The sequence below is a fragment of the Amblyomma americanum genome, chromosome 11 (genome assembly GCF_052857255.1).
Source record: "Amblyomma americanum isolate KBUSLIRL-KWMA chromosome 11, ASM5285725v1, whole genome shotgun sequence".
Taxonomy (NCBI): Eukaryota; Metazoa; Arthropoda; class Arachnida; order Ixodida; family Ixodidae; genus Amblyomma; species Amblyomma americanum.
This window is the reverse complement of record NC_135507.1, coordinates 129,114,129-129,141,677: the sequence shown is the minus strand read 5'-3', so window position 1 is coordinate 129,141,677 and position 27,549 is coordinate 129,114,129. Positions and strand designations below refer to the sequence as shown.

Below are 27,549 nucleotides of genomic sequence, written 5' to 3'. Positions count from 1 at the left end.
TGACAGATGGTAAACTATTCCATTCAGTGATAGTACGGGAATGTATGAATTGGCGTAAGACGATGAATGACACTTTGCGCTTTTAATTTTGAAAGAATGATCATGGCGGGGGAAGATGGCATGAGGTCACTGAAACAAATCAATTCGAAGGGAGGGGTGGGGATAAAGCTAACCGAAAAGTGTTAGACGAGCAATTTTACGGCAATGTGACCAATCTTCCAGTTCGGCACGTTTTTTTAATGGTCTAACACTTGTGAAAAGTGAGTAGTCTGAAAATATGAAGCGAACAGCACGGCTCTGCAAGGATTCGATTTTATTGATAACGTAGGCTTCCTCAGGGTACCAAATGACCGCACCATATTCAATTTTAGGGCGTGTTAGAGTTATATAATCGAGTTTTTTAACGTGTATAGCGACGTGCCTGAGGTTACGTTTAAGAATACCAAGTGAGCGGTTAGCAGACGCTAGAGAGAGGTCGATATGGTGATGTCCTGTTAGGTCAAACAGGAGGTGCACGCTAAGGTACTTGTATGTTGTTGTTAGTTGTACAGTATTGTCGTTAATGATATAAGTGGTTGGAATGTGATCTGTACGACGAGTGAAATTTATCTGTTTTGTTTTTAGAAACGTTTAATGCCAGTAACCAGGATGAGCACCATAAGCTTACTGCGTTCAGGTCAGAGTGTAGGGATTGACGGTCACTGTCAGTAGTAATGTTACGGTAAACTACGCAGTCATCAGGGAAAAGTTGAAATCTATACTTTACACAGGAAGGTAAATCGTTAATTTGAAAAAATAAGAGACGCCGACTAGTGAAAAAAGGTGCATTCTTGACGTTTCGGCTTCCACACGGAAGCCTTGTTCACAATGAATTCATCACTAAACAAGGGTCGTTTAAAAATGATTAAATAAACGGCGCAAGGAGCGTGCGTATATCGGGTGTAGATTACCGTCGTTCCGGTTTAACGTGTGTGACGTAGTTTGTATGATTAGGGATTCCAGATGAAGTCGTGATGCTGCTACTTTTTCGGTTGCGATGATCCTTTCTTTGTCACAGTCAATGTTGTGGCCATTCACGACGTCGTGCTCCGCTAAGGCGTTGTTGCGAGTGTTTTCATTTTTAACGTCCCGAGCGTGCTGCTGCAATCGCTTCCGGTAGTTCCCAGTTTCCCCGATATACACACCCTTGCAGTCTGCGCAGGGGATTTCGTAGACAACTCCGGTGAACCTTTCCTTTGGCAGTGTGTCCTTCACCATTACAAGCTGATGGCGCATCTTTCTGGCCGGGACATGTGCCACCGGCACTTCATAATCCCGTAGGACATGTGCCAGGCATTCACTTGTACCTGGGACATACTGCACAGAAGCCCGTTTCTTGAGCGGAGGGCGGGCGTCCGGTGGTCCTTGTTTTGCCAACTGACGTTCTACCGCGTCGATGAAGCGCATAGGGTATCCACAGCTTCTGAGGTCATCCCGTGCCTTTTTCGCGTCCAGGGTCGCATCCTCGGGCCTCGTGCACAATCTTTTCGCACGCTGCAATAACGTGTTAAAAACGGCTTTCTTATGGCTGGCAGGGTGCACTGAGTTGAAATATAGGCAGCGACAAGTGTGCGTCTTCTTTCCGTATACGCTGAAGGATAGACCCTGGCCTTCCAGTGAAACAAGGACGTGAAGGAATGGCAGTCTTCTTCTATAGTAAACTGAATGGCTCTTTCCAGGCTGCTAAGGTGGTCCAGAAACTTGCTCACCACGCCTTTTTGGATGATGCAGAAGCTTCCTTTTGGTACCCCACATGTCACATAAGCAGAGGAAGAGTTAGAATTATTTACCGATGTGAACTGTGTTCTAATTGATAGAAAGTCCTTAATCCAAGCGAGCACGTTAGGGCGGATGTTAAGCTGTGCTAGTCTGAGTAGAAGCCTGTGATGAGGAACCCGATCAAAAGCTTTTGAAAAATCTAGAATATCTGCCTCGATGCGAAAGTCCGCGTCAAGGGATAATTAATTGTTAGCAATTAACGAAGCCAGCTAGTTGAGTGTCACATGAATGGCCCTTGCGGAAACCGTGCTATTTGAAAATAATGTTATCTTCGAGATAGTTAATGACTTGTCTGTGGATGATGTGCTCAAGAAGTTTTCAAACGATGCTGGTGAACGAGATGGGTCGATAATTCTATGGAGTGTGTGGACCAGTGTTTACTGTGAATGTGTTTCGCTTCTTCACTACCGCCCGCGTCTGGACAGCTTATTCGCATGTGCCAAAATTTAGAGGGAAGCTGCAACAGTCATTTCTAGAAGCTATTTGTAAAATTTGTTGCAAATTAACATACAAGTCCGGAAGAAATTTCCTCTGGGAGACTTTTCTGCGGCGCGCCGTCCTCTTGTGGAAATTTGCAAACATTTCAAGAATAGTAGATAAAATTAAGGGTATTATAAAACGCGCGATGAGGACAGGTACTGCTGCAGTCGGGGACAGCTTTCTGTGGCTGTCTCGCCTACCTCTTCCTCTCATGAACTCGTGAAAGCAGCGCTCTTGTGGAAGCCTCTTGTCTCGCCCTCGTACATTCCTCTGCATATATGCAGAAAGCTTCCCCGAGTATAAAGGCAAAAGCCTTATATGGCTTCTCAGCAGTGAAACCCGACGTTCGGGCTCAAAGGATGGTACCAAAAGCTCACATCGGTCAAGCAGGATTGTGCCGTCACCACACCGGAGACGATTGTAGTGAGCAATCGGCGAAAAATTCAAAAGAACCCCTTGATGAAAGTGTTTTTTCGTAAAATTACGGTGAATTAAAAGCGGTCCAGGTTGGATTAGGATGGTTAGTTGTGGATTATTAGTGAATTAAGAATAATTAATTTGAATTAGGGTCTATTACAATTAATTAAAGGTAATAATGGTGATTTGAGGTGGATTAAAGGTCGATTACTTTGGATTAGTGTTGCTTAAACGTGTGTTACATTTGATTCGTGGGGGATAAAAGTAGTCAATGCTTTCGCTTTAACAGCACGTCAGTAATATTAAGGGGACACTGAAGCACTTTGTGAAAATCAGGCTTGCAGTGACGTCCTACAGTTTCTCATTCTGCTTACTCGAATATCGAACCCAAGTTAGGCAGAAACAAGCGCTAATTGTCTTTATTAGCAGAAATATGCAGCCGGCGCCGTGGGCACACCGTGGGTCGCGCCGCGCCAGTGTTTGGTGAAGAGGTCATGTGGACACGGCGGTGCGTTCAGTGCTGATCGCAGCTTTCTCCGATGTTGTAAAACAGGTTATGGCATCTCCAGGGAAAGTGATGCCCCAGTTCATTCACTCCACGTGTCAATTAAAATTAATAATTAGGCAGTGGCTTAGCTCTGGTTAAGCCTGGATATACGCGCGAAAAGCTTCAGTTATGCTCGGTTTGACATCGTGGTTATACTTCGTAGCTTAGCTGGTATTGTATAGATTGTTTATCTATAGGCTGCATGAGTCGCACTCGCACTTTCACTAAGTCTTACCACGTGGTCGTTGTAACGGCGAGTCTTGGGATTTTCCTCTTCTGACTCTCCTGTTTTCTCTTCCTCACTCGTTTGGCTGCTGCTGGCTGATGAGGCCAAGACACGCGTTTCGGCTTCTTTCCGACGTCGTTTATCAAGGCGTATTTCCCGTTAATCAGGCGTTTCGGCTGCACGTTTAGCTTTGGCTTTATCATTTTTTCGCTATTGTGCAGCCAACTCCCAAGCGAGTACTTCTGCATCGGACGAATTTAGTTTCTCAGCTTTTCTCCGTAGTCTAGCAGAAGCCGCACTCTCCTTCCCTTCCATGTCGAGTGCGCACGCCTATTCTCTGGCAAGCGCATTATATAGCCTCCTTGCGCTTGAACATGGCGCACATATGCAGTAGCGCGCGGCTGCGCCGAAAGGTCAGGCGACGAGTCGGCGACAGCGACGGCTGCGGCAGCGGCGAAGAGCGACCACCTGCGCGGCGCGTGACGTCACTCGTTTTCGCGCATGCGCATAATTCACCCTTTCAGCTCGCGCGAATCTGTCCTATGACCCGCATAGTGAAGCTTTTAGCTTCAAAAGACGCAACCAAACAAATCTACTCCTAGCTCAAGCATAAGAAAGCTGGAAAGGCGCGTATGCGTTCCATGCGTAAAAGGTGTCAGCGTAACCTCCGCTAGCTGCTATCCTCAGAAAGGAAGGGGTGCGAATAATCTTCAAACCGATTAACTTCATCGGACACATCCTGCCCCGACCGGAAGACCATAATCCTAAAGAAAAGGCCCAGGGCGTTGTGTGCACAAAATACCCTACTGTGAGTTCCCGGTGTTGCACTTTGGCGAAACAAAGTATTTCACGGAAAGAATGAAGCCGCACAAAGCTGACGTCTAAGTGAGTGAAGCGCAGGGGGGCCGAGAATTGCGAGGCATGTGACAACAGGACAGACTTTGACGGTACTACAGCCAAGCAGAACAAGCCAAATTCGCCCGAAAGGCTGCTGCTTCAGTTATGGCACGTTGAGCCGACGTCGGGAAATAATTACTCCTTCGGAACCCTTTTCTCTTCCTAGATCCACACCTTTAAGTCCAGTGACCTGGCTGTCAACAACCGTCATCATCATCAGCCCGACTACGCCCACTGCGGGGCAAAGAACTCTTCCATACATCTCCAATTAACCCTGTCCTGTGCCAGCTGCGGCACCCTGTCTCAGCAAACTTCTTTATCTTATCCGTTCGCCTAACTTTGGATACTATACAGTGTTTAAAAGCGAAGCCGCAACTCACCCGCCGTGGCACCTCGACGGAGAAACAATGTAAGGTTTCGAAACGTCGAGTGGAAAAACAAGATGCCGCATATGAAGAGCTTCGATGCCCGCTTGCTAGGACGCGTCGAGCCGAACAATGCTGAGCACGCCCAAGGAAGTATGTGCTATGTAGAGCGATGCATTGCTTAGCCTCTCTGAGGCTCCTGCAGGGGCTCCATGAGGAGGTCAGGTGGGTGCCATATGGGAAAGCATATCGCAGAACCACCCCTACCTCCGACACCAGAGTGGGCTCTTCTCAGTAGCCTGTCCGGACACGAATAACCATGTCGCTGATTGGCTACGCGGCGATTAGCACGGAGTCCTGTAGTGTGTCCCGCTGAGTGAAAAAATAGAAAACACGCAGATGCAACTCCGCGCTGAAGCCGTCTGTCCGTCCCATGGCGGATGCACTTTCCGTCGACTGATCGCTGTCAACACTCCTTGCAAAGCTCCACACACAAAGATACCTTAACGGTCGCAAAGTAGTGAAATTAGAATCGGATGTAGATGCATTTACCTCGTATTTCTTCGTTTCGCAGACGCTCTTATTGGCAATGGGGACACACATCCTATGGGAGCGTGTCGCGGTTCAGCCAGCCCTTTTTGACAGACAGCGCAAGAGATTGCATTAGGTGCAAGCTGTGCAAAGCAGCTGCTCTGAAGAAAATGCTACGGGCAGAGTACGCTTGCTTTCGTCGGCTTTAAATTCTTCCTCTCCATAGTAGCGGCCCTTTGCACTGGGAGCTTTTGATCATGAGGAAAACAGTGGAAGACGACACAGTCACGGCCGTAGCTGTTCGTGCACCCGAACGCAAAGCAGAGCCTCGTGCTGAGCCTGGTGCTGAAACTAAGCTGACACGCTTTTGTACGTCCGCGTAGCACGAAACTCGAGAAAGAACGCTCGCTGAAAGCTCGCTCGGGTGCCGCAAAGCATCCCCGGCTCCTCGACGTGACGTAATGTTGGCCGGCATAGGAAGTTTGCCTCTCCGCTGTTGTCCTCTGCTGCGCATGACCTGGACGCGGGAGATTTGAACACCGCGCTTTCAATTGGTGATCGTACCGGTGTTTTACCCATCATCGAAGAAATGCCATAACCGAAGTGATCAACAACGAGTCTACTTCTGAACCCTAGAAGGTTAGCAGGTTCGAAAACCGCCTATATATCCCGTTCAGTGGCCTACGTATTTTTATTTGGTAGCTGGGGCTCCAAAAACAACCGAGGGTATTTCGTTCAGGCTGCCGCATTGAGAGCCCGGGGCACTTCAAAACAGTGAGTATACCACTTCATGTCAAAGTGGCCGGAGAGAATTTTGCAGCAGCATATTTCACTGCAGCCTTGGTGACGTGTATATGAAACTAAATGGCTCTGCATTCACGCCGTGCTGATAGGTGCCCTGATGGAGATCGACAGGAATGCGGCCTTAGCTATGAAGTTACGGCGCAAGATCGCTGGGCAGGAAAGTCCACCAAGTGGTGATGGCGCACTGGAAACAACCCCTAACGTTCTACTCTGCCTGGTTCAGCAGATCGTTCCAGCCCCGTTGCGTCGAAAGCTGCGAGCCGACCAAGCACCCACCTAACTTTGACGCATGGCGTTTACCGAGAGCGAGCACGAGAGGGCGCAATTATTAGTGGCGCAAGGAATCTGCAGTCACTCGGTGCAGTGACGTAACGCAGCCTGCGTATATAACCGCTATCGTTGACTACCCTCGTAACATGGGAGTATCGACGTCCTATTGGAGGCAACGCCGGCGTTCTGCTTTGCCTGCTTCTGCGGATTAATGCTTGGTATTTACGCCCATTGAAACTTCTATGGCAAAAGCATTTATAGGCTCATGACTCGCCAGCGGGGATATTCACAGAAAAGTATCTCTATACCTGTCAATCAAACGTGGTTGATGTGCCCACCGAAATTTCGAGAACAGTGAGCTACTGCGTCCTTTCCTCAAAAACCTTTTCTTTCCTCAAAACACACGCTTTCGCACTCCTCTACGTAAGCAGAGAACTGTCCTCACAGTGAAATAACAATTAGTGATTAGTTAATCGGTAATTGATTATGTAGGGCATTAGTAATTAGTTCATTAGTAATACAAGTGGTTGGTGTGGTATGTCGTAACTGGGAACCCAGTATACTATAATGCACTGCGCATGCGCAAGGCGCCAGCAGACAATGCACCTGCGCTTCAGCCTACTTTGTAAATGCGTGTGACGTCACTGAGGGGCGCCACCATCGTTCGAGAAGAGCGCTGTCCAGGCAATCTTGCCAGACGCCTTCTGAACGCCGATCCGGAAGGATGCCAAGCGTACGAGCGGTAATGAACGTCAGCGGAAGTGTCGTTAAGCGAAAAATTGTGTAGTCCATAATCAACGTAGAGAAAATTGCTGGGCTACTTGGTTCATAATGCACAATGATGGAACCAGCGAAACACACGCAGGAAAAAACAAAGAGGCACACACACAACACTAATGTTTTTTTTTGTGTTGAGTCTGTGCCTCCTTGTTTTCGTCCTGTGTCAGTTTCGCTGGTTCCAACATTGCGCATTAATCAACGTCTTCACCAAGCATCAGCTACACAAGCAGCAATACTGCGCTAAAGGCTTTCACCCCACCGCAATTTAGGTCATAAAAGTGCCCCTTAAATTTTTGCTCTTGTCCGTCGTCGCTGCTGCCATATTCGAGCTAGTGTGTGCTATGTTATGAGGAGGAATAAAAACGTTTATTTAGCGCACATTAAAAATGTTTGGGTTCAGTAGGAGAAACCATTGGTCGCCATCATAATGCGGCCCCTCTCAACTAACGATTCCGGTCGAGTGGACTTTGGCTATGAAGGGTTGCCTCCCAGCGCTCATATGTCGGATTGGGATTGCTGTCCAAGTCTGGGTTTTCTTCACATTCCCAAACTGTATGAAAGAAGTAGAACTTTCTTGTGGGCTAGTTGGTTCTTTGCGTCTCTTTGTGTCTGAAGACTTGCTGACAGAGTGCTCTGTGGTTTATCGGCCCTTCTGCAATGTAAAAATTTGATCAATATGGTCAAGATTTTAATCAGGACTTGTTTCAATGGCAGTGATGTTTATGCGCCTAGGTTCATCCCTTATATAGCGTTTGCCTTTCTGTCTCGAATAAACAGTAGGAAGTCTGCGCATGTGTTGTCTTAGTTTCTGCTCTCCTGTCGTGTATCATCCGCGCAGCACTAACCTTTTTCCCGTATGAAAGAGTGCACCAACGCTCCGCAGAAGGGGCAGGACGAATCGTAGGTGTCTGGATACCGTATCCCCCCGGGGTGAAACTACTGCATTTGTCGTGACCCCCTCAATGGGTCCAGCCGCATCGACGTAGATCGTGTCCTTGCTTCCATCCCATCGATTAGAGAAGTGTCAAGCTCTAGCTGGTCTGAGTCCTCTGTTGTGTTGCTCATCCATGCACTTTGGTACGGGTTGAGTTGTGATGTGTTATTTCATCTGTATGGAAATGTCGATCTTGTGGGCGACTTCCCGGAGTAGACGGATTATCAGCTTCTGTAATTTGTTCCCGCTAGGCTTAGATGTTGAGAGCCTGACAATTTGGTTGACACGGTGGGGCTCTGTTAGTTCCTAGATGATATTATGGATCCCCATCCGTAGTAGGCGCTCAGTGGATGTGCATAAAGGGAGTCCCAGCACCGTCTTAATTGCCTTTAAAATAATAACGTCCAGTTGGTCTATCACCTATTTGCTAAGCAGCAAGTGGGGGGTGGCGTATGTAATCTTAGAGAGAATGAAAGCCTGAACTAATCTTAGGGAATCCTTCTCTTTTAGCCCATTTCTTTTCTTGAATACCCGGCGTAGCATTCTAGAGACTTGTCGAAAAAATTAGTTCAATGCACTTAGGTGTCTCTTAACTGCGGGAAGGCGAAAGCCATTTGCGACTTATTGCACTGATTTGAATTTGCCGCGCTTGAATTCATTTCACGACCGAGGAGAAGAGCAGCTGGCGCGTGCGTGGTAGACAGATCAAGTGACATCACGAGGTCACGTGACATCACGACGGCATGCGCCAGGATAACACGTGATCGATCACGTGACCTAAAATATAACGGACGGACGAGAATATGAGCCATTAAGTGCTATCGCCTTAATAGGCTTGAAGCTGTCCGATTCTTGTCGTGTTAATGTTCCCGCTGGATATGATGGCTCCCAGGACCTTGATTTCTTGATCGGAATTCACACCCTTGACCGTAATAGCGAAAGGGGGAGTGGACGGTAAAAGTGCCTTATTCTGTTTCTTGCCACGGTCGACAAGGAATAACTCGGCATTCTCGGGAAGCACGTTAAACCATGCCTCGCCGCATGCTGGCACACGACGTTCGCTGCTTCCTGAAGGTGGTGTTGAATTTCCCCTTCATTACGGCTGCAACACAAAATTGTAAAGTCATCGGCTTATATAGAGCGCTCAATGCCTTGGATGCAGTCTAGCTTCTCTGGTAGCTTCATTCATTATTACAGCGCAAAGACGGCACAGAACAAGAAGGGGACACAACAGCGCTGACTGTCAACTGAGTTTCATTCCAGACCAGTAAAGTTTTTTATACCACCTGGTGATCAAAACAGGAAAAAACATACAAGAATAGCTGTAGGCATGCGCAAGGGTACAAGAACGGCGGTTATCCGGCACGTGTTAGATTTCACATTCTAGATATTTCATCTCTTTCTGGGACAATGCCACGGATGGTGCGCTTATGCACTCGTCCTGCAGTCTTATAATCATAGCAGCTTCTATTATTTCTCTTGTTAGTGTGTCTCGGTGTTTCCCTATGACACTGCATTGCCTGTACATCGGTTCACATTTATCCTCGCTGTCATCTTCTGCGCTGCAGTCCCTGCAATGTTTGGCTACGTGGCCTGAAGTAGCCACACGTGCGACATTGTCACTGTGCTCTTTTTGCCTTTTGTTGAGACAGCGGCGAGTCTGCACGATATATTTTTTCCCACAGGACATGGGCATTGAATACACCACACCTTCTTTACAAGGGACAAAATGATCCCCGTGCTTAACTTTACACCTGCGCGTTTCGTTAGTCGTGCAGTTAACTTTTTTTGCACAAGCTGGAAAGCTTTTCCGGCGCTGAAAATACTACGTCAGCGCCTGCCCTACTTCCAATTTTTCGGAGGTTGTGCGACACCTGATGGAGATAAGGCAAAACAACAACCTTTCTTCTTTCCCTTTGCCTAACCGGTTCGCTAGTGTGGCGAGGTCTCAGGTTTTTTAGCTGCTTTTCTGCCACTGACACTAGTACATCGGACGGATAACCAGCCATCGTAAGGCGATCAACTTGTTTCGCAAAGCTTAGTTCCATACTATGCTGGCAACACTTCTTTAAAACATTATTAAAAACAGAATGAATAATGGCCCTTTTTACAAGTTTCGAATGGGCTGATGCATATGGCAGGATGGTTTTTTTTTGCCCGAGGCTCGTACAACCAACACACATGGGACGGAGTGAAAGTAAGGGCGAGATCTAAGAACCTGATAGAATCATTAAGTGGGGTTTCATGTGTTAAAACCAGTGGTTTAAGACACTCTGTGAATACTGAATGAATATTTAAGAACTGCTGCTCAAAACTGAGGTTGTCATTTTGTACTAACACAAAGTAATCGTCAACAAATCTGAAAATGCGGCACACACAGAATCCTTCCAAACGATCTTGCAGTGTTTTGTCACGCAAGGCCAAAAACATATCGATAAGAACCGGGGCTAGGCACGAACCAATACATATCCCGTCCTTCTGAATGTACATATCCCCATTCCATTCTACAAAAGTCGAACAAAGATAAAACGAGAACAATTCTACGAAGGCATCGGCGGAAATTCCGCACTCGTTTTGGAAGGCTATAACACCATGCTTTTCGATGTGCTTATTTACAGCTGACGAGATTTGCGCCTGGGGAATTGTGTAATATAAGTCTTTTACGTCGACTGAAAATACCTGCAGCTTTTTATCGTGATCCCATCCTTTTAGGAAGGTGATCACTTCGTCAGAATTTCTTATTCTAAAAGGGTCATCGATCGTTAAAACGTTGAGTTTCTGTTGCAAGTATCTTGCGACGTGCTTCTGCCATGTCCCTGCTTCTGAAACTATATCACGAAACGGCCAGTTGGATTTATGGGTCTTTGCAGAGAAAAAAATCTCAAGGTTGCTCTTGTGGCAGTTCTCAATCATACTCGACAACTTGTTTAAATTCAACTTGTTGGTTAGCTTTTTGCTTGGCTCTTAATTTTCGACATTTTTACATCATTGCGTTTGTCAAACACAGCAAGGACGCTGTCTATTGCTTTTGACATGTACACATCTCTGGTTAAAACAACAAAACCTCCATCCTTGTCTGCAGGAAGAAGAGACAGCGAGTTATCTTTCAACCAATTAACTGTTTTGAACAGGGGAAGCTTCCTGCCTGCCTGTCTGTACTTTGCTAAAACGTCGACACCATCAGAGATGCAACGGTCTGCTTCGGTCTTCTCCGCGTGTCGGGAAACTTGTTTTACCATAGCCAAGAGCTCCGGTCTCGATACTTTTGGCTCGACCGCAAACTTGGGCCCCCGGCCAAGGACTTGCCTGATGTTGTCGGGAAGGGAGATGCCCTCCATGACGTGGATCCGTTGCCCGGTAACTGGAGTCCTCTTAGGAAGAAGTGCACGAAGCGCTGGGAGGGTCTGTTGCCAAAGGAACTCGGTGGTGCGGTCAATGGACCGTGATAAATGGTGCCACTGTGCATTCGAATGTTCTGGCCCAGCATGGAACTGTACCAAAACCTTCAAGCGCTCCTTGTGCGCTCGCACTTGCTGAAGCCATTCAGACCTGAGAATCTTGCAGAGTATTCTCCCATGGCTAGCTGAAGGTTGTACGCCGCCAAATAAGGCTGATACATCAGGTGGCAGGATTCTCTTTAGAACGCAAAACCCGAGTGAACGTGCTCGGCAAGCCGCCGCGGCGACTACTGGTATCACTTGAAAGAGATCAGGAACACATGTAAAAGAGCCCTTTGTACTAGAAATAAAGTTCCATAATACAACATTTTGGGCGAGTTGGTTACCTACATTCCTTATTACAGCGCAAAGACGGCACAGAACAAGAAGGGGACACAACAGCGCTGACTGTCAACTAAGTTTTATTCGAGACCAGTAGGGTTTTTTATACCACCTGGTGATCAAAACAGGAAAAAAACATACAAGAATAGCTGTAGGCATGCGCAAGGGTACAAGAACGGCGGTTATCCGGTCCCTTGTAAAGAAGGTGTGGTGTATTCACTGCCCATGTCCTGAGGGAAAAAATATATCGAGCAGACTGGCCGCTGTCTCAACAAAAGGCAAAAGGAGCACAGTGACAATGTCGCACGTGTGGCTACTTCAGGCCACGTAGCCAAACATTGCAGCGACTGCAGCGCAAAAGATGACAGCGAGGATAAATGTGAACCGATGTACAGGCAATGCAGTGTCATAGGGAAACACCGAGACACACTAATAAGAGAAATAATAGGAGCTGCTATGATTATAAGACTGCAGGACGAGTGCATAAGCGCACCTTCCGTGGCATTGTCCCAGAAAGAGATGAAATATCTAGAATGTGAAATCTAACACGTGCCGGATAACCGCCGTTCTTGTACCCTTGCGCATGCCTACAGCTATTCTTGTATGTTTTTTCCTGTTTTGATCACCAGGTGGTATAAAAAACCCTACTGGTCTCGAATAAAACTTAGTTGACAGTCAGCGCTGTTGTGTCCCCTTCTTGTTCTGTGCCGTCTTTGCGCTGTAATAATGAATGTAGGTAACCAACTCGCCCAAAATGTTGTATTATGGAACTTTATTTCTAGTACAAAGGGCTATTTTACATGTGTTCCTGATCTCTTTCAAGTGATACCAGTAGTCGCCGCGGCGGCTTGCCGAGCACGTTCACTCGGGTTTTGCGTTCGCAAGAGAATCCTGCCACCTGATGTATCAGCCTTATTTGGCGGCGTACAACCTTCAGCGAGCCATGGGAGAAGACTCTGCAAGATTCTCAGGTCTGAATGGCTTCAGCAAGTGCGAGCGCACAAGGAGCGCTTGAAGGTTTTGGTACAGTTCCATGCTGGGCCAGAACATTCGAATGCACAGTGGCGCCATTTATCACGGTTCATTGACCGCACCACCGAGTTCCTTTGGCAATAGACCCTCCCAGCGCTTTGTGCACTTCTTCCTAAGAGGACTCCAGTTACCGGGAAACGGATCCACGTCATGGAGGGCATCTCCCTTCCCGACAAAATCAGGCAAGTCCTTGGCCGGGGGCCCAAGTTTGCGGTCGAGCCAAAAGCATCGAGACCGGAGCTCTTGGCTATGGTAAAACAAGTTTCCCGACGCGCGGAGAAGACCGAAGCAGACCGTTGCATCTCTGAAGGTGTCGACGTTTTAGCAAAGTACAGACAGGCAGGCAGGAAGCTTCCCCTGTTCAAAACAATTAATTGGTTGAAAGATAACTCGCTGTCTCTTCTTCCTCAGACAAGGATGGAGGTTTTGTTGTTTTAACAAGAGATGTGTACATGTCAAAAGCAATAGACAGCGTCCTTGCTGTGTTTGACAAACGCAATGATGTAAAAATGTCGAAAATTAAGAGCCAAGCAAAAAAGCTAACCAAGAAGTTGAATTTAAACAAGTTGTCGAGTATGATTGAGAACTGCCACAAGAGCAACCTTGAGATTTTTTTCTCTGCAAAGACCCATAAACCCAACTGGCCGTTTCGTGCAATAGTTTCAGAAGCAGGGACATGGCAGAAGCACGTCGCAAGATACTTGCAACAGAAACTCAACGTTTTAACGATCGAAGACCCTTTTAGAATAAGAAATTCTGACGAAGTAATCACCATCCTAAAAGGATGGGATCACGATAAAAAGCTGTAGGTATTTTCAGTCGACGTAAAAGACTTATATTACACAATTCCCCAGGCGGAAATCTTGTCAGCTGTAAATAAGCACATCGAAAAGCATGGTGTTATAGCCTTCCAAAACGAGTGCGGAATTTCCGCCGATGCCTTTCTAGAATTGTTATCGTTTTATCTTTGTTCGACTTTTGTAGAATGGAATGGGGATATGTACATTCAGAAGGACGGGATATGTATTGGTTCGTGCCTAGCCCCGGTTCTTAGCGATATGTTTTTGGCCTTCCGTGACAAAACACTGCTAGATCGTTTGGAAGGATTCTGTGTGTGCCGCATTTTCAGATTTGTTGACGATTACTTTGTGTTAGTACAGAATGACAACCTCAGTTTTGAGCAGCAGTTCTTAAATATTGATTCAGTATTCACAGAGTGTCTTCTACCACTGGTTTTAACGCATGAAACCCCAATTAATGATTCTAACAGGTTCTTAGATCTCGCCCTTCATTTCACTCCGTCCCATGTGTGTTGGTCGTACGAGCCTCGGGGAAAAAAAACCCATCCTGCCATATGCATCAGCCCATTCGAAACTTGTAAAAAAGGGCCATTATTCATTCTGTTTTTAATAATGTTTTAAAGAAGTGTTGCCAGCATAGTATGGAACTAAGCTTTGCGAAACAAGTTGATCGCCTTACGATGGCTGGTTATCCGTCCCATGTACTAGTGTCAGTGGCAGAAAAGCAGCTAAAAAACCTGAGACCTCGCCACACTAGCGAACCGGTTAGGCAAAGGGAAAGAAGAAAGGTTGTTGTTTTGCCTTATCTCCATCAGGTGTCGCACAACCTCCGAAAAATTGGAAGTAGGGCAGGCGTTGACGTAGTATTTTCAGCGCCGGAAAAGCTTTCCAGCTTGTGCAAAAAAGTTAACTGCACGACTAACGAAACGCGCAGGTGTAAAGTTAAGCACGGGGATCATTTTGTCCCTTGTAAAGAAGGTGTGGTGTATTCACTGCCCATGTCCTGTGGGAAAAAATATATCGGGCAGACTGGCCGCTGTCTCAACAAAAGGCTAAAAGAGCACAGTGACAATGTCGCACGTGTGACAATTCAGGCCACGTAGCCAAACATTGCAGGGACTGCAGCGCAGATGATGACAGCGAGGATAAATCTGAACCGATGTACAGGCAATGCAGTGTCATAGGGAAACACCGAGACACACTAACAAGAGAAATAATAGACGCTGCTATGATTATAAGACTGTAGGACGAGTGCATAAGCGCACCATCCGTGGCATTGTCCCAGAAAGAGATGAAATATCTAGAATGTGAAATCTAACACGTGCCGGATAACCGCCGTTCTTGTACCCTTGCGCATGCCTACAGCTATTCTTGTATGTTTTTTTCCTGTTTTGATCACCAGGTGGTATAAAAAACTTTACTGGTCTCGAATAAAACTTAGTTGACAGTCAGCGCTGTTGTGTCCCCTTCTTGTTCTGTGCCGTCCTTGCGCTGTAATAATGAATGTAGGTAACCAACTCGCCCAAAATGTTGTATTATGGTTCTCTGGTAGCTCCCGTATGGTCAAGTTGAAGAGAAGCAGAGGCAAGACCGGTCCCTGTGGAGTGCCTAGATTTGAACCTAGACTGAACGAGAGGAGGTCCGATCACCAATACTTATTGACTCTTTGCAATTAGAGAGAAAGTCTCTCACGTTATTATATGTACGGTCGCTACAGTTTATTTATTTAAGATACCCTCAGGGTACAGATGTACGGTACAGAGGGGAGGGGCGGATACAGTTTGTAGAATTTCAAGCCAAGGTTTAGATAAAATGTATACAAGGTATAGTTAGCACATGAAGAAAACAAAATAAAACAAACTAAAAAAGAACAATAGGTACAAATTGTAATTTCTTGATTCTGTAAATTGTAATAGGTTCTGTAATTGATTCTGTTAAGCTCCTGCAGTAAAGGTTTTCTGGTGGTCGACATTGTCAAATGCCCCTTTTACACCGAGCGCAAGGGTCGCCTTTACCTGACATCTACCGGGGTTGTCCAGAATATCCTCTGATACGTGGCCTCCCCGATCAGCTCCGGCGGCGCGCCGTTGCTCCGGCCATTCCACTCGCACGGAGAGAGCGTAATGCGGTGTGACTGCTCCTCTCGCCGCACCGTGGCGCGCGCAACCCAAGGCTCGGCTGAACACTTGATACTTTTCTGTAAAGGGCTTCACCCTACAGTGGAAGGCAGCGGGGCTGACTTACCCAAGGCATTGGGGTTTAGGGATAGTGAAGGGAAAGTGGATTTTAAGAGGTTAGAAGTAACCAAGCGAAGGTTATCTGATTGGTGGCTAAAAGCAAGACAGGAGTAAAATTTCACAAGACATGGCTAGGTGGCTTGAGCCACCGCCCGATGTAAAGGGTTCAGCCGTATCCATCCATCCATCCATCGCTTTCCCTGATGCGGACGGGCGCAGAGGACGAAAACGCAGTTTTCGCAGTCTCTGTGCGACGCGCACTAGAAAATTACCGCACAGCACAAGTAGCTGACTGGTCTAATAAGGCAATTGCTTTTCTAAATTATGACGCAGACTTAGGACCGGGGTGAGGCAGATCGTCATGAGAGCGTTCCTTTCATAACACGCAGGCAATTTTATTTATTTCTGTAGCCGTGCATGGTTTCAAGACGCGGAACATTTTACAGTTACAGTTGAGCCGAGAGGATTATTTTAATTCTGCAGTTCTTTTACATATTAGTCTAGAACCTGAAATTAATTTTGATATATAGAGATCAAGGAGCTCTGCCAGTTTTCCTCTACAAATGGTACAAATGTGATTTGTACTTACATGCGTGTAATATATTTAGCTTTCAACGCTTGCAGATGCCACTAAATGCATTGTCCCACTCAAACGTTGGGCTTCCTTTTTGTGGATGGCTCTTTTGTGACGTGTTCAAATGTATTATATTATACCCCAATCCTGCTACAGCCTCGAAAGAGGCAAGCAGTATCCCCAAATAAATAAAAGCCTGCAATGCATAAGGTTCTTTTACGTTGTGTTTGGTTGGAACTGAGGCGAATTTAGTATCGTTATTTTTTTCGTGCGCGGCAAGCAAAAAAGTGGGTTTAAAGCGCCGATGCTACAGCTTGGCAGGAGGACAGGTAAAACCATTTGAAGAAAAATTACATTTTATTTATAAAGACAAAATCGGAGCCATGTTGCTTGGCATCCGTTTTTGCATTGTGTTTATTTCAAACACGGAGCACTTTCCTATGCAGTGGCTTGCAGGCCAGCTTTTTGCGGTAAGCAGCCCTGTCTGCCACAGTAGCGCCGACATTGGCTAAGAGTGGCATCATGAACTCATCAAACACTACAGATAGTGTGCTTGCGGCGTGGTCATCCCTTGCTGGGCAAACGAAAAGGGGGCACTGCTCCAGTCGAGGCAATAACAGTTCAGCCAGCTGCTGACGCACGTTGCTCTTTTTTATGTGCGGGAGGGCAATGTCAACAGCTTTCTTAACGGTCACAAGGAGCGTGACTAATTCCGACTTTGGGAATGTTAGCCCGCCCCTTGACAGCAGGTAAATAAGCCCCATCAGCACGGCACTGGGTCCATCCGACTGGTGGAGGGCAGGGCAGAAGCTGCATGTTCTCCGCTCCTCAACTGCTCTCGCCACGAATCCTGCTATATAAGCGATGCTGGCATTTGCTATGGTTGATGGGGGCCGCTGCACTGAAATAGAACGTACCCATATTAGTACATGAAGCTAGACATTCTGCAATGTATTCCTATTTGTGAGAGCAAAAAAAAAAACAGCTTTTGGCACTAACCTATAAAAAAGATCCGCCGAGCAAATTTTAGACAGCATGTAGAGACAATGCTTGTGCAAAAACCAAATATGGCATTTATCATGTCGCCACTCAACGTGCATTCCCTCAAAATTTTCAAATTTTGGGCATTGATACCGCTCAGTTGTTATAGCTTTGACATAACGCGAAATGATCGCTTTTTGGTGGCACGTCACATGGGTGGAGTAGGTGAACGAGTGTGCACTCACGAGGCATCGCTTTCAGGGATGTGAAGAGCTCGTCAATGTGCATCACAAAATCTTCAGTTCCCCTGAACCTGAAACAAAAATATGCACACTTCATATCAGCCAAATATATGTATTAGACAAATCGCTGTAGGCTGCAAAAGAACAGCACTAGTAGTCCAGCGATCCAGCCAAGCGTAAGCTGCTGAGAAACATTTGATGCAAGATATACCTGGCTGGGGCAACTTGCGCTGTCTCGGTCGAATCATACGTGGTTGCCTGTGCTGCTGCTTCAGCCGGAACATCAAGTTCGTATGGCGTCACATTCAGGGAGGCACCATGCATACTGCAATACATGTAAAACAGTTACCACCACTACTAAGCAGCAGCCACATAAAAGCAAAAACTTCTTGTAACACACTGCCCATCGGCACAGGAGGATTTGCGTGCTCGTGTGTTCTGAACTGTAAAAAATTCCAGTCAGCAGGCAGGCTACAAAAGTAGTAGCTGCTCGTATCGTGAAATCTTAGTTGTGCAAGGGCCTGAAATGTCATAAGCTTTCTATTTGGAAACAAGAGACAACCAGTTCACAACTATGAGCACTCGTCCCGGAGCTCAAATAACATGCACCTACCTCAAAACAGTCTGTCCGTTTTCAACGTTTGAAGCTTGGGATGGGCACAGGCTGCCAGTCCGCAATAATCCTCTCCAGGCTAAACGTCAGGGTTCTTGCATCCAGACAGTCGTTTCCGCCAGCCATTTGCCGCAAAGAAAGAGCCGGCTCTCGAACTGAGCGGACGTGCGCTGCCGAGCTCCTGCTGCTTGGCATTCGAATTGGCTCGCGCTCTCCGCTAGGCCGGCTCTCTGTGTTTGCGCCCCGAGGGCGGGGCCCCTCGACGCCTGGGGCTGCCTTCTCGGGCCTCCTCATTGCGGTCCTGGCTGCCCGCTTGCGGTTTTTTCGCCGCTTTTTGCGGTTCTGCCGCTTTTTGCCCTGCGCGGCCCTTGGCTGCCGCTCCTGCCTGCGCCGGCTGTGAAGAGGAGAAAGAAGTGCCTCTCTCGGTCCTCGGCGATCTGCTGCGGCCTTGGGCTCTCTGCGAGCTTTCGCGGCGCCTTCTGCGGCCCCGGTTTTCGTTGCGGCGCTACCTGCGGTCGTCTCTTTCGCGGTCCGGGACTTTGTTCCGGGCCCGACTGCCTGCCGCCGCGGTTCCTGCCCTGGTTCGCGGCCTGGTTTCCTGCGCCGGCCTTCTGCTGCGGGGCCTGCAGGTGGGCGTTTAGCGCTTCGGCTCACCGCGGTTTTCGACCGCGCCGGCTCCCTTTTTTGGGACGCCGGCGTTTTTTCATCGCTTTGCGCGGAGCCCGGACTTTGGCTCGCGCTCTGGGGCCTTGCCCATGCGGGCCCTGCGCCTTTCCTCGCATTGTTCCGGTGGTGGTCGGGGCTCGCCTTGGTTGCTGCCAATGCCATGAGCGCTTCGCGCTCTCCTCCTTCTGCGTCGCCCCCTCGGGCGAATTCACCTCATGTGGTAGTTCATCGGCTCTCCCCGGACGCGACCATCGACCCGGGCGTTGCGACCGACTCCTCAAGGTCACCTTTCTCCGAGACCGGGGACGCTCTTCTGGCGGCGTTACCGGACCAGGTTGCGGCCGCGCAGCTTTCTGCTGCGTCTCGGTCAGTCACCGGCCCTTCTGCTGAGGCGGCGGCGTCATCTTCGGGGGCTGCCCCGGGCTCCCCACGAAACACACACACACGAAAAAGAAAAAAAATGATGAGAATGAACGAACAAAGCAGATGAGAGGGACTCGGGCAGCAGGAAGTGTGTCAGGATGATCTGAAAAAGGAGGGAAAGAAGATACACAAGAAAAAAGAGAAAAGTGCACACAAAATCTGCCCCGACAGGACAGAAAATGAAAAAGACAAAAAATCTGAAATGCAAACACATTCACTCAAAAGAAAAACGGCAAAGCACACAAAAACACACATACTAGAAAACACTTTCAAACATACCTAAAAAAAAACAAAACAAAACAGCAACAAGAAAATAAGAAAATGAGATAAAGAAAAAATAAGGAAAGATATAGAAAGAAAACACATTCACACACACTCCCAAAAAAAAAACCATTAAAACTGAGGCACGTGGCCCCCGAAGGGGCGGACACGAAAATGTCCACCTCATGTGGCCAGAAGGGCCCCTCCGAGAAGCCACGAAACCCCAGCAAAAAGTGCACCGCATAGATGCACAGCACAAAAAGAACAGTGCACACAGGCACTGATGTGCACTGCATAACAGTACTCAAAAAGAAATAATAGAAAGGAAAGAAAAAAAAAACGAACTAAGCGAGGGCGCCTCTCAGACGCGCCCTCGATAAAGTGAGGCACAAAAATGTTTAATAATACAAAAAACAGTGCACACAGTAACTGATGTGCACTGGAGAACAGTATTCGAAAAGTTAGAATAGAAAGAAAAAGAGAAAAAAAAAACGAAATAAAACAGGACGCCTCTCAGACGCACCCTCGATAAAGTGAGGTGCAAAAATAGACACATAATAAAAGACTGCGCCTAGTGTCTGCGCACGCAGGAGAGAGTGCGCAGCTGCAGCCGACACTACAAATGTATATAAAAAAAACAATAAATAAAAACACAATGCGTTAAGAACTGTTTTCACGCAAAGAAGGCAAAAAAGGAGAGAAAACAACAGAAAAAAAAATAATAATAATAATAATAGCGCACGAGCAGTAGAAAATGCTCAGATGGAGCCTAAAAAAAAATAAAAAACTAAACCGAAAGACGGAAGGGGCCTCGTGAACCAGCGCTATTACAATGCGAAAACAAAACAAAAGCATAAGAAAACAGTGTGCTGGTGCAAAGAGGCGGCTTCAAAATACAGGAATAAATGAAAAATGTGCAAGACACACACAGAGTAAAAAAAAAAAAACTAATGCATGAACTGTGATACCAAAGCATAAAGGAAACAATCAAAGTAGGCAAAGAAGAAAAGAACAGGAGATGTAGAGGTAAAGAGGGAAGAGACAAAAATAAAATTGAGAGGATTAAAAAAAAATTATAGTCTACCTCGAACATAGTTCGGTAGAGCCTGGCTAACTGTGGCCACGATTTGTAATAGTAGGGCACAAGATCGGCGGTCCTCTAACCAACCACGCCAGTGGGAAACTGTAGGTTGGTTGTCCCGAGGTGGTGAGGGCAATCGTGCCACTAACGTGCGTGTTAGAGGACAATTAGTCAAATAATGTGGGACGTCCCCTACAGGGGCACCGCAAGGGCATTGAGAAGATGCCGCGAGACCAAATCTGTGTAGATAAGCGGGGAAGCGACCGTGGCCAGTAATAAGTGTCACGAGGGGACGCGGTGGTGGAAAAGAGTCGGGCAGGGATAGGGCATCCGGAACCCAAGTAAATATGCCAGTCCCCTCGTGATTCTCTCTCCACCATACTGCCCACTTTGATCTTACCACCGCATGGAAAATATGGCGAATACTCGCGCGCGAGCGAAACACTTGTCGCACACGAGGGGAGCGACTCGCTCGCGAAGCCACAATGTCTGCTAATTCGTTTCCTAGAACACCAGCGTGCGCCGGGACATGAAACAGAGCAAGCGGCCTGCGCTCCGCCACCGACGTCAGTGCGACCTTAATTCGGTCGATTTCCGATACTGTTGTTTTTAAAACGGCAAGGGCCGAAAGCAAAGACAAAGAATCTGTATAAAAGTGCACCGGCACCGTTCCCGGAAGGGAACGGACATACTGCACCGCCTCCTCAAAACGCCACAACCTCTGGCCAGTATGGACCCGACGCACCTTCAACCCGAAAACGGCCGACCGCCCGGAGGCGGCCACGCGGGTCGAACGCCACAAAAGCGGCGCCCGCAGCTACGGAGGTGTAAGCACCATCAGTATAAACGTGGTGCGCCGGCGACAACGCCAAAGCCGCCGCCGCCCCCACGTCCAAACGACGCTGCTGAAAAGCCACAACCTCCGATGGATGCCGTGTGGAGACGTCGAACGGTTGCTGAACCTCGACAGCGCGAAACGTCCTCGTCCCAAAAGCGACGTCGCGCCCACGGGAAAAGAGGTCGAATTCCGCGTTTAGTCTATCGAGTTCGATCGCTAAAGGCGGGGCGTGCAGAAGGATCTGCAACGCCCGCGTACTCGTTGTGGAATAAGCCCCCGCCAACACCAAAAGCGGGGACCGCTGCACAGACACAAGGCGGGCGCAAAGACCCGAATGGGGACGCTCAGTCCACCAGACGGGCGAAGCGTACGCAAGCGTGGGGAGCACGACCTGGCGGTAAAGCACCCTCAGACGGGCAGGCGGCGGCGTGCCGCTAATCCGCAAGAAAGTCGCCAGGCGGGCGGAGAGCGTCTCAGCACGCTCCTTGAGCCTCTCTGCATGGGGAATGAAAGAAAGGGTGCGGTCGAAGACGACGCCCAACACCTTGACAGCGGACCTGAAAGGCAGGCGAACACCGTCAAGGCGGACTGCTGGCATTGTGTTTCCCATTCCCCTCCTAGGAGGAGAAAAAAGAACGCACACCGTCTTCTCTCGCGAGATGGTGATACGCGCACCTCTCGCCCATGCAGCGACTCGGCCGAGAGCATCGTCCGCCAAACGCTCGAGCTCCTTTCTATTGGAACCAGGCACAAGGACGACGACGTCGTCCGCATACGCCTGGAGCGACACACCCTCCGGCATAGGCACCGCCAAAAGGCCACGCGCTACAACATTCCACAGCAGGGGAGACAGCGGGGATCCCTGCGGACTGCCCAAAGTGGGACGCGCAACCGCGTCTCCCGCAAAAGAGCGGTACACCACCTCACGGTCAGATAGAAACGACCGGAGCAGCGCGCAGAGATTTCTCGGACACCCCCAGTCACCGAGCGAACTCAGGACCAGCGGGTGCCAAACGCTGTCAAAAGCTCCCTGAAAATCAATGGAAATTAGCAGCACGTGCAGGCCGGCGTCCCTCAATTCGCGCAATTTAGAGACGAGAACGTGCAGGGCCTGAACAGCCCCCCGTCCTCTCGTGAAACCGAATTGTGCCTCGTGGTGCAGTCCGCAACGGGCAAGAAAATGATAAATGCGATTAAAGACGAACCGCTCGAGGATCTTCCCCACGGCAGAATTAATCACAATTGGCCTATAAGACGTCGCCGCCTCGGGCGGTCTTCCGGGCTTGAGGAGGAAAATGATTCTCCCCCTCCGCCAGATTCGGGGAAAGTGGCCGAGGCGCAGTGCACTGTTATAGAGAAATAAGAAAAAATTTGGAAAACAGGCCCACAGTGCACGGAGCGCGCGAGGGCCGATCTGATCCAGACCCGATGCCGTCCCCATCCGGACGAGGGAAATCGCCATCTCGACCTCGCCAAACGAGAACGGCACATCGTCAGGACCGCCCAAATCGGGCCGAGCAGCCACGGCGCGCACCGCCACATGCGCAGGCGTGTCCTCGTCGGTGGCATCGCAGGACACTTGCTCGTCCAAAAGTACCCTGGCAGACTCCAACACGGACTCCGTCAAGGTGCCATCCTGTCTCAAAACGGGAGGCAAGATGGGCGGCCCGCGAAGACGGCCAAAAGCCCGCTGAAAGGGCCGGCCGTACAAGTTGTGAAGTGTCGCCTCTCTCGCAAGATCCCGCGCCGCCGCCTCCCGCGCCGCCGCAACGCGATTCCGAAAATCTGCCAGAGCCGCACTAAAAGTCACGCGGTTAACAGCGCGGACAAAGGGATGGCGCGCCCGCTGGTACCGGCGGCGCAGAGCACGAACGCGCTTTCGCTCTAACTGCAATTCTGGCGTCCACCACTGAACCGCACCGCGTGCGGACTGGTGGGGACGAAGCGCCGATGAATGGCGCCTGCGCATCTGATCGTAAAGTGCGTGAAAGCGGTCCACCACAAGGTCTAAAGCGCGCGGCGAACGAAAATCGGCGCCAAGAACAGCGGAAAAGAAACGGGAACCCTGCAGAGAAGCGACAACACGAGAGAGACCCCGACCCGTCAAAACTCGCTCGCGAGGCGCATCCCCCAACCCCACACGGACCTCAATGTGTTGGTGTTCGGAAAATGTCTCGGTGGTTGCAACAGTCCAACTAAAGGCACCGAGCGCTAAAGCTGGACTGGCCAGTGTAACATCTATCCAGCTGTCCGTATACTTTGTAGTGTAGGTGGGTGGGGAGGCAGGGTCGTTAAGGACTAGGAGGTCGTTTGCAGTGGCAAAGCGCAACAGCTCGCCGCCCCGCGCGTCGCACATCCCCGGACCCCAAACTTCGTGTTTCGCGTTGAAATCTCCAGCCACCACAGCCGGTGTGTTGGGCGCGAGCAAGAAAACATGCGAGATTTCGGCTAAAACAGGGGCCATTGGGGAGTGCGGCGGCGCATAAATGCTGACCAAAAGAAAAGAGCCGGACGAAGCTGTGCAACTAAGTGCCACTACGCGAGAGGAAACATAGATCGGGAAAAGATCGAAGCGGGGACGGCGAGACAAAACCGCACAGCGCGGACCGTCGGAAGCGGCAAAGCACGCCCATTCGCGGGGAACAGAAGCAATGCTGCCGTCCCTGACATAGGGATCTGAAAGGATGGCAAAATCAAATCCTCCCTCCTCTAATCGGGCGACAAGGGCACCATTTGCGCGCCTGCAGTGATCGAGGTTGGCTTGTATGAAAGAGAACGAGAAATGGCTAGCCATTATTAAAAGAAAAACGAGTAAAAAGCGAAAAAACCGAATGAAAAAACAAAAAGTAAATAGGACACTGCAGGCGCACAAAGGAGGCGCAAACTGTGTGCAAAAAGGTCAAAAGAAGGAAAGGCAACAGGGCCGAAAAGCAATGAAGAAGGGAAGCGACGTGGCGAGGAGAAGAAAATAGTAACAGAATAAAAGGAGCGGCGGGCGGGGAGACAGCGCACAAAACGAGCATAGAAATGCGACAGGACAGAACAGCGGGGAACGCATAATTAAAAGGAAAGAGCGCAAAGGAGGCGCAAACTATAAGAAAATAAGTCAATATAAGGAAAGGCAAGTAAAAGAAAAATGCGAACCGATTAAAAGGAAGGGGTGGGTAGACAGCGCACAAAAAGAGCAAAAACATGCGACAGGATAGAACAGCGAGGAACGCAGAATAAAAAGGAAAGGGCCCAAAGGAGGCACAAACGAGAAGAAAATAAGACAATATAAGGAAAGGCGAGTGAAGGAAAAATAATAACTGAATAAAAGGAAAGGGCGGGGAGCTAGCGCACAAAAGGAGCATAGAGATGCGACAGGATAGAACAGCAGGGAAGGCGAAATAAAAAGGAAAGATTAAATGACTACGAAAAACAGGCGAACTTGGAAATAGCGCAGTTTGGCAAAAGAAAACAGAGAACACCCTACCGAAAAGGAAAAAGGAAACGCATGAAAAAACAAAGACAGGCACGACCGCTGGGCAGAAAAGCCCAGCAGGGAAGTGTGAAAAGAAAAAAGAAAAAAGGTGCGCCGCTCCCCACCCGAGCGCAGAGCAAGAAAAAAGGCTAAGTGCCATAATCGGTTCTGGCACGCAGCCTCGCCACGCGCTCCCTCAAAAGGGGACAACTAGCCGCACCCGCAGGATGCGGGTCACCTTCACGGCCGACCCTCCTACACTCTGCACAGGCAACTGCCGCGTCCCCCGCACGAACCGAACAGGTCGCGGCGGCGTGATCGCCGGCACACTTTGTGCACACCGCGCGATCGGGGTTGGCAGATAAGGGACAACCGCGACGTGAATGTCCGTAGGTCGCACAGAAGGTACACATGGGGACGTGTAAGTCCTCGGCAACAGAGGCCGAGGACCATCCAATCACCACCTGACCCTTAGCCATGACGCGCCGGAAAGTGGGAGGGTCTAGCGAAATGATGTGTGTTTTGGCACCGTCCCTCTGCCGAAATGTGTGCCGACGGCGCGCAGTGCGAGGATCGATTTGGAGGGCGGGATTTTTCGCGGCTATGTGCTCGAGAACCGCGTCGTCTGGAACATCCGGGTCAACTCCATAAACCCGGATCTGCGGTTTGCGCCGCTCCGCGACCCTAATCGACATGACTGCTCGCGTCGTCTCGTTTTGTTGGACTGCGGCGCGCAAACTATCTACTGTCTGGCGATCTCGAGCCAGAACCGTTACACCCGCATTCGTCTGGCGCAAAGTGACGGGGCCGATACCCGCGTCCTCAGGAACAATATTTGCCTTGAGCGTCGCAATGAGGTCACGAGGCGAGACGTTCGCCTCGGGCGCGGAGGAAAGGAAAGCGATGTGAGGTGTGGGGACTTGCCGCAGGGGAGAGGGAGACGCCGCAGGAGGTGACGCAGCAGGCTCCCGGGAGGAAGAGCCACGCAGGACGTCCGCAAACGTGTGAGGCCGCGAAGCCTCCACAGGAACCGGACGCACGAGGGGCGAAGCAGGCACCGCAAGGCGCGCCTCCGCAGCAAACGCCCGAGCCCTGGCGTCCGAACACTCCCTCCGTTCAGCCGACCACATCGCCCGAAGGACCTCGGCGCGTCCGCGGGCGTCCGAGGCCAGGGCGCGGTAGTCCGCACATCGAAGCACCAGCTCCCCAAAGAGCTGGGAAATATGGGTGCGGGCCTGGACAGGTATCTTATTCTTGTCCAGGTTCAAGAAGTTCGTGAGGCGCTCTTGTAGGCGCGTCACCGCCTCGAAGTCGGGGAGGACCGAGAATGCCAGGTCCAAGCGAGCCGCGGCGTCCTCAGAGGCAGCCCCAGCACCAGGCGAAACAGCGGGCGGGGGCCGCGGCGCATCGCAGGCCAGACCTGAAACGAGCGACGCCGGGAGTGGGCCCGCAGACAAACCCGGGGCTCGAGGTCGTGGGGAGCCCGGGGCAGCCCCCGAAGATGACGCCGCCGCCTCAGCAGAAGGGCCGGTGACTGACCGAGACGCAGCAGAAAGCTGCGCGGCCGCAACCTGGTCCGGTAACGCCGCCAGAAGAGCGTCCCCGGTCTCGGAGAAAGGTGACCTTGAGGAGTCGGTCGCAACGCCCGGGTCGATGGTCGCGTCCGGGGAGAGCCGATGAACTACCACATGAGGTGAATTCGCCCGAGGGGGCGACGCAGAAGGAGGAGAGCGCGAAGCGCTCATGGCATTGGCAGCAACCAAGGCGAGCCCCGACCACCACCGGAACAATGCGAGGAAAGGCGCAGGGCCCGCATGGGCAAGGCCCCAGAGCGCGAGCCAAAGTCCGGGCTCCGCGCAAAGCGATGAAAAAACGCCGGCGTCCCAAAAAAGGGAGCCGGCGCGGTCGAAAACCGCGGTGAGCCGAAGCGCTAAACGCCCACCTGCAGGCCCCGCAGCAGAAGGCCGGCGCAGGAAACCAGGCCGCGAACCAGGGCAGGAACCGCGGCGGCAGGCAGTCGGGCCCGGAACAAAGTCCCGGACCGCGAAAGAGACGACCGCAGGTAGCGCCGCAACGAAAACCGGGGCCGCAGAAGGCGCCGCGAAAGCTCGCACAGAGCCCAAGGCCGCAGCAGATCGCCGAGGACCGAGAGAGGCACTTCTTTCTCCTCTTCACAGCCGGCGCAGGCAGGAGCGGCAGCCAAGGGCCGCGCAGGGCAAAAAGCGGCAGAACCGCAAAAAGCGGCGAAAAAACCGCAAGCGGGCAGCCAGGACCGCAATGAGGAGGCCCGAGAAGGCAGCCCCAGGCGTCGAGGGGCCCCGCCCTCGGGGCGCAAACACAGAGAGCCGGCCTAGCGGAGAGCGCCAGCCAATTCGAATGCCAAGCAGCAGGAGCTCGGCAGCGCACGTCCGCTCAGTTCGAGAGCCGGCTCTCATATGCTCATGTGCTGTTCGTTGTTGTTGTTGCTAGCCTATCAAAAGATGGCACATA

General features: G+C 50.1%; 1 protein-coding gene across 2 annotated transcripts; it reads right to left on the bottom strand.

The window, feature by feature from the left end:
• Positions 1–16,910: 16,910 nt before the first annotated feature.
• On the bottom strand, positions 16,911–19,414 carry LOC144110328 (uncharacterized). 2 transcript variants are annotated; one of them, XM_077643182.1, is made up of 4 exons: positions 18,328–19,414; positions 17,926–18,039; positions 17,718–17,785; positions 16,911–17,392 (listed from the first exon to the last, which is right to left on the bottom strand). In XM_077643182.1, exons 2-4 carry the CDS (start codon positions 18,036–18,038, stop codon positions 16,911–16,913), a joined length of 663 nt encoding a protein of 220 aa, XP_077499308.1. In that variant the 5' UTR covers position 18,039; positions 18,328–19,414. The 2 variants fall into 2 exon arrangements, with proteins under 2 accessions (XP_077499308.1, XP_077499307.1); XM_077643181.1 differs by lacking the exon at positions 18,328–19,414 and having other exon boundaries at positions 17,926–18,156.
• Between the last annotated feature and the right edge of the window lie 8,135 nt (positions 19,415–27,549).

Bases quoted from the DNA above. Each gene is read 5' to 3' on its own strand.
- LOC144110328 (XM_077643181.1), bottom strand. From the start codon at position 18,050: ATGTATTGCAGTATGCATGGTGCCTCCCTGAATGTGACGCCATACGAA. The intron at 17,786-17,925 runs GTATATCTTGCA...TTTTTGTTTCAG, and splicing joins GCGCAAGTTGCCCCAGCCAG to GTTCAGGGGAACTGAAGATT. The intron at 17,393-17,717 runs GTGAGTGCACAC...GTTCTATTTCAG, and splicing joins ATCCCTGAAAGCGATGCCTC to TGCAGCGGCCCCCATCAACC.